This window comes from Formica exsecta, unplaced genomic scaffold (assembly GCF_003651465.1).
Source record: "Formica exsecta isolate Colony F162 unplaced genomic scaffold, ASM365146v1 scaffold291, whole genome shotgun sequence".
NCBI classification, from domain to species: Eukaryota; Metazoa; Arthropoda; class Insecta; order Hymenoptera; family Formicidae; genus Formica; species Formica exsecta.
The window spans coordinates 147,977-155,471 of record NW_021850170.1 but is presented as its reverse complement, the minus strand read 5'-3'; the positions used below and the strand labels follow the sequence as shown (position 1 = coordinate 155,471).

General features: G+C 34.4%; 1 protein-coding gene across 1 annotated transcript in view; it reads right to left on the bottom strand.

Moving 5' to 3' along the window:
* Positions 1-1,792: 1,792 nt before the first annotated feature.
* LOC115237367 (SPARC-related modular calcium-binding protein 2) overlaps positions 1,793-7,495 on the bottom strand; it is a 93,729-nt gene continuing 88,026 nt past the window's right edge. The window contains exon 9 of the mRNA XM_029810363.1: positions 1,793-1,977. Coding sequence (XP_029666223.1) covers positions 1,958-1,977 — 20 coding nt within the window. The 3' untranslated portion in view covers positions 1,793-1,957. The remainder of the gene's footprint in view (positions 1,978-7,495) is intronic.

The window sequence follows — 7,495 nt, the reverse complement described above, 5'->3', positions numbered from 1 at the left end:
AAAAGCAGAGCACCTGGATTGTATGCGTTCACTTATTGCAATATTTTGTATATAAAAATTAAAAAAAAATTGGTAAAATTAGGATTCAAACGTGCAACGAGCAGCGTTCTAAGCCGCCGCCTTATTCTCTGCGCCACGCTGCTGTCTGCTAACCTCTTTCGCTAATTCGGTATAGAAAGCGCACGAGAAATTTTTAATGCAAATTTCTCGCGAATGTTTGAGTATTGCGTCGTGCCACTAGTCCATGAATTAGTGGGGGGTTAGTACTAAAACATATTTAAAGTTGTGCGAAATCCGTGAGTGCACGACTTGGCCCTCCCCTTGTTAGGTCCGGTTCTCTACCTTCTCCGGTTGTACACATGTGACATCCCTACCATGGAGAGCGGCACCACTGCAACTTTTGCAGATGATACTGCTATCCTAGCAGTTGGGAAAACAAATGAAGAAGCGACGGAGAAATTACAAATGGCCACCAACCAAGTTAACAGATGGACAAGGAAATGGCGAATCAGACTTAACGAGACAATCAGTACATGTTAATTTTACAAACAAAAATACTCAGCATATACCAGTTAATATTAATAACAAACAAATTCTTTATTCAAATACTGCAAAATCATAAATTGTATCTTTATAAGTATCATAAAATATTTATTATTTTTCTTATATAAATACGTTAATTTTAATATTGACGTATTTACAACATTAGTTAATTGATCAGTAAATACTCTTAAAAAGACGATTAAATGACGTTATTTCTGTGACAATAATATGTCGTCAAAAATATCACATCTGTGTGTCATTATTTTTTAGTCGACTGACGTCATATGACGAGAAATGACCTTAAAATGACGTTATAATGACGACACCTTGCTAGCGTGTCCGCCAAGTTGCGGGTCGCACTATTGTATCGCGGATTGTGCTTAATATGACAACCTACGACAGCCACAATATCCATTCGATTATTCGTGTTTATTTGGATTGACAACAATATGGATTAGAATGTAATGATTTCAGATTGGAAATAATCCGCGAAAGCGATATTAAAACCGATTATAGTTCGTTCGGAATTAAAATCGATTACTTTTTAATCCGAGCGCGGATTGAACCGATTAAAACGGATTATGTTTTAATCGGTTTTAATCGACCATTTTCGACGGGGAAAGGTTTTTTGACGTCGATCGTTCGAGAACTTGCTGTTTGTCACAATTTTTCAGCTCGAAGGACAGCGCACGAGCACGCACCGATCAGCTGAACGCGACGTTATTTATTCGCTCGTGTTTTGATTTATCAACGGTTACTGATAAATATCTTAAACGAAAAGCGAAAACCGTTCGAATCTCAAACAGTTACTAATTTTAAAAAGTAATTCGTTACCGTTACTCAAAAAATAATGAGTCGTTACAATTTCCGTTAGTTTTTTTGTATATAATACAAACTTTACATACAATTTTTTTTAATACAAGATCAAATTAAACACTAAAAATTTTGAAACATTCTCTTACAAAGTAGAAAGAAACAAGATACCAAAATGAGTTTCCAATAGTTTTCATGTAATGCTCCATTCCAACACTCTTATTAATATGTTCCTTTGTATGAAAATTATACTGATGATAAATTCGAAAAAAGTAACGATAAAAGTAACTGTTAAATTCGTTACTCATAACCAAAAAATGTAATGAAGTTACTTTTTCCGTTACAATCAAAATTTGTAACGCCGTTACCGTTACAGTTACCGAAAAAAAGTAACTGTAACGGTAATGACGTTACAAATAACTCGTTACTTCCCAACCCTGGTTAATACACACTGTGTACACACTTACATATCTTATACTTACTCATGGACGTAAGAAATATCTGGACGGAACGTATTGCCGCGGGGTTGAAGACCATGAAGGAAGAGTAAAGGTGCCTTTTCACGCTGACGCTTGACGCTTATTTTTAGCGTCAAAGTAGATCACGTGATTAAAGTTGACGCTACATTACGAAAAACGCATGAAAAGAGTTTAGCATCGAATTTATATGGCATTAATATCATATGTATTATATACATATATACAGGGTGATTCAGAAATACACCGACAAACTTGGATGATGAGTTCTTCACATAAAAACAAGAAAAAAATGTCATATGAACATATGTCCGGGAATGCCTGGTTTATTACTATCTATCAAACTGAATTTAAACATTTATAACATGAATATGAATATAGGATAATTAGAAGTAGATCTTGCATTAAATAGATACAATAATGTTAAAATTCTCTCTGATAAACTTTCTAACCTCAAGAAGTATCATCTTTAATTCATTACTCTTTTTATAATATTGGATAACAAATTCAATTATTATTTTCGTATTCTACTCGTCACAATATGAAGTTTCATCCAAATCAATGAAGAGATGTATATTCTGCATTCTCATTTCTTAAATTTCGCTTTTTAATAATAACAAAATTAATTAATTAATTCAAAATAAAAGTTTGAATTAATTAAATCACTAATATTTTATTTTATATTGAAATTCCATTTTAATTTCTTTTCCATTTGTATTTTCTTATGGCACGGTGCAGTATCGTTTCTTTTTTATGTTAATTTGGCACTAGACGAGCGAAGTTGACTCGTTATACGGCCAACAGCACGACTTGACGCACAGCTTAAAGCTGAGACAATCCAGCTTTTTTTTTGACGCTAGCGTTAAGTCGAAGTCGCGTGACCACGTACACCGCTGAAACGAGCGTCCCATGAATTCGCATCTTAAGGAGAGTTATCTCGATAGTGTAGAGAGGAAAAAAGTTGGTCACAAAATATGTTCCGTATGTGGCCAGGTTTGCCAAATGGAATAACTTGGACCATTTTGTCGCCATCTTGAATATTTGTATATATTTAGTGTTACGTTTAGTTCTGGTAGTAATTAGTAAGTAATACGTCACCCAACACACTTACTAATTACTAACACAACTAAACGTAACACTATATACAGGGTGTCCCGCAACGTGATGTCCACACTGGAACTGTGTATTCTTTTTGTCATTCTAAGTCAAAAAGTCTTAATACACATATGCCCTAAATTCGATTGTTTCAAAGTTATAGCGAAAAAACAAAATTGCAAAAAAAAAATCATAATCACGCAGTATTTTCCAAATTGTCGTTTTAGAGACGTTAGTTTGCGCCGAAAGTCTTCTGATACTAATAGTAGGAGTTCTGTACACCGTTGCTAGTATCGCATCCTCCACTTGACGATGTCGCCTTAGTGGTCTCTCAAGATTTTTATTTGGGACCTTACCAGTAAATTTAACGCTTCGGTGAACATTGCTAAAAACTCTTCGATCTGGTACTCTGCGATTAGAAAATCGTCGGTGATATTCTGTTACTGCTGCACGTGCGTTACCATTACAGAAACCATAAATAAAATGAATATCGACATATTCTTCATTGGAAAATGCACTCATGATTGGTAGGTAAGAGAAATTTCTAAGCTATGTTTATGCGATGTTTTTACTTAAAACGACAGTCAATTTATTAATATTATCTTGTGTGGCAAGAGTGGAAAACAATGAATTATGTCGAGTATGAAATTGCCGCATTCGCTTCAGCTCATGCGCCAACTTCATGCGCGACGTAGTTCGTTGTCTTCCGCATATGCCATACATACAATATTTTTTGTAATGCCTGTTATTTCCGCACTACTTGTGCGGTAAGGTAAGTCATAAAAGTGCTTTTCTCGCATTAGTGTGAGAAATAACTACTTTTGCATTTTTTCGCTATAACTTCGAAACAAGCGACTTTAGGGCATATGTGTAATTAAGACTTTTTGACTTAGAATGACACAAAGAGTACACAGATTCAGTGTGGACATCACGTTGCGGGACAACCTGTATATACGAATATTCAAGATGGCGACGAAATGGTCCAAATTATTCCATTTGACAAACTTGGCCACATACGTAACATTTTTCGTGACCATTTCCAATCTAGATAGATAACTCTCCTTATTCTTCCTTCATGCTGAAGACAAAGAGGAAAGGGGATTGAAAGTTTTAGTGTAACGGATATAACAAGCAAGATGGCGGAGCAGCCAATAATTGCACGGGTCCGGTCTATTGGAACGTCTTAGCAGTTAAAATCACGTAAAATATTGAACAACCAAGATGGCCACATCGAGATTTCCTCTCACTCCTCAGTCTCCATACCCCGCGCCCGAAAATGTATCTTGTGCTCCGTCCAGATATTTCTTACGTCCATGTATTTACTTACATATAGACGAAAATTTACTTACATATAGACGAAAAGTCCTGAGCCATTTTTTTTATAACGCTTAATAAAGAAGTTATAAAAAAAAAGACTCAGGACTTTTCGTTTCAGTTTTTAGTAAGGAATAACGCTATGTACTTAGTGGGCGGTCATTGCGGGTCACCCTGTATACTTCCATTTTGCCCAATTTCAAATGGCTGTCCTTGTTTCACATCTCATACAGCACAGGACATAGCAATTATATTGCAGTAATGTTACAATCTTGCAAGTTGCAATGTAATATTGTTGAGACATTATTGGATCATCTAATTGTAATGTTTCATGAGAATGTTACAGCAACATTCCAAAAACGTTACAAAAATTCCAGATAGCCAAGAATATTAAAATCACGTTTTGCCAAAGCTTTGCGGCAAGGTGTGCTTTAATTTTGACAACAATTGTCTAGCAAACATTTGTCTTGTTTTGTTTTGTCAACAAGTTTGGAACAAATTGACGGCAAAATTTTTCGTCTCACGATGCTGTCTAAATAAAATAATAGAAAAAGGCTTGCCAGTAAATTTTACGCATAGAAGAACACGTATGATGCTATTCACGGTGTAATACAAACTTTACATCAATTAGTAGCAAATCTTATTATACACTATAATAGTTACTTGTTATACGCTATAATAGCAAATTTACGACGTCAGCCGATAGTTCGTTTGTTCATCGCTATGCGATGCGCTATATGCATCCATCTCGTATTTGTTTTAGTCATGAGAAGTATATAAAGCTTGCAAAGAGCAACTCTGGCAGAAGATTAAAAATATAATTATTTCTATCAGTTCAATTACTGATACAATCCCAACATAGGGAATTCAGATATTGGACTGATTGTTTCTCTTAGATCGAGCAGATAAATGCCTGAAAAAGTTTAAATCATCCGTATTGTTTACTTAAAATGTAAATATATACATATATGTATTATATATATATATAAATTCATATATTCATCATATTATGAATTCATTTTCAATTATTCATATATTATCATCATCTCATAATTATAATAAATGTCATCTAAGACTTTGTCTGCCCGGTCGCACAGCTTTTAAACGACGCGTCAAAGAACGGATTGTTTCACAAAAAAATAGTCCTCTCTGTGAGATTTATCGTTTCTCACAATTTGTCACAGAAATCCTGAATCACTCACCCCATATAGAAAATTACCACAAATTTGCTATCACGCCATGCACAGCAAGATTTGTTCTGATCTTGTTACAAATTTTCTATCATACCGTGCATGGCTAGGTTTGCCCTATTCTTGCCACAAATTTACTGTCATGTCGTGCACGGCAAGGTTTGCTCTGTTATTTGGGTAAAACGTGTGTCACACTATTGCGACAAGCCTTGCCAGCAAAAGCTAAGCTTTTTGCGGACACACCTTGTCGCAATTTTGCTGCAAAGGCGTGCTCGGTTTTGCTGCAAACTTTGCGCAAAATATGCATCATTTTGTTTGCTGGGAAACAGTTTGCGGTAATCGCTAGTTCGTCCGTTTCCCGCTATGCGGCGCGCGTTGCGTTAACTATTTCGCATTTTAGTTTGAGTCACGATTATATAAAGGCCTTTGCACAATGCTAGGCGATAACGATAGCGATAGCCAAACAGAAAATTCCAACACTAAGGAATGCATATGCAAATGCAGAATGTTATTCTCTGCAGAGAATTCGCTAGATTTCGCGTTTTTTGTCTTTTATTAACATTTTTAATATTAATAGTGTTATAAACAGTTATGGTATGGGTTCCAGAAAAAGTAAATATTATAATTGGATATTAAATTGTAATTGAATGATTCAAACGTGAAATCGAATTTCAAAATGATCTCATTTTTGCTGTTATTGTAATACTGTTGACATGTTAAACACAAAAGAAACGTTATCCTAAAAAAATATTTCAGGTTGCACCACTCAAAATCGTAAGGAGCATAGATTTTATAAAGCTATTTTACAATATGTAAAGTTAGAAAGTGCAAGATGCATGAATTATTTATAATTATTTATAATTATTTATTTTTAGTTTTAGTTCTATTTTTATTTTTTTTGATTTATCTTTAATGTTCTTTAGTTAGGTCCTGCGCACAATAGAGAAAAAAATATTAGGAATAGGAATAAAATATTAAATATTAAAAAAAGCAATTTGGAATTATTTTATTTCAAACAAAGAAACAGAATGAATTAATTATTTCTAATTTTTAATTTATTATGCGTTAATTCATTCGGTTCCCTTGAAAATAATTTGAAAATAATTCCAAATTGCTCTTCCTATATTTAATATTTATTCCTACTCCTAATATGTCGGCTGGATTTCGATATTCATTGCCAGCACTGAAAATCTATAGTGCATGTGACGTAAACTATAGATTTCCAGAAGATTGATTATGTATCTTAAAACGATGTGAGAATTACAAAGGTGAGGAAATTCACTAGAGTATCTACGATTTCATTCGTCGAAATCTAGTAAATCTGTTCACTTTTGTAATTTTCACTTCGTCTCAAGGGCACACAATCGACTCCCAGTACTCGCAGTGAATATCGGAACGCAGTCTTTCTCTATTATGCGCAGGGCCTTAAGCCTATATCAGACTGTACATTGAAGATTGAGATTGAAATTTCAAGATTGAAATTTGATCAATCAAGAGAAAGAAATTTTAGTTTCTTTTGTTATGATTAGTCAAATTTCAATCTTTAATCTTCAATCTTCAATTTTTAATGCATAGTCTGATACGGGCTTTATTCTGCAAGGTTATATATTTTCAGTACACATGATCAACATGGCAGCATCAGCATTTTACACGGCATTTGAGCGAATGCTTTGTAGTTGAACATGTTCAAACTACAAAATCGTAGCCGCTGGATTACGGGCGATAAATCTGTCGCTTCAATCGCTCGTTTTAGCGGCACGTGAAATTGTACCTTTACTGCTTAAGTTTTTTTATATGCCGGAGCCTTTAGATGGACGCGACGATAGATTCCTCACCCCTTCAGATTCAACCCCCCGTCTAAAGGGGTACCTTACGCTCCGTCCAGGTATTTCTTACGTCCATGGATTTAAGTATAAGGATAGGCGCAAAAACTTAGATAATAGTAATAATTCCCCCGCAAATAAATACATATTATATACCCAGCAGCTTCGAGCTTTACAGGAACTGTATTAATAATTATTATAATAGCAATAGTATACATAAAAAGATTTATATATATATATA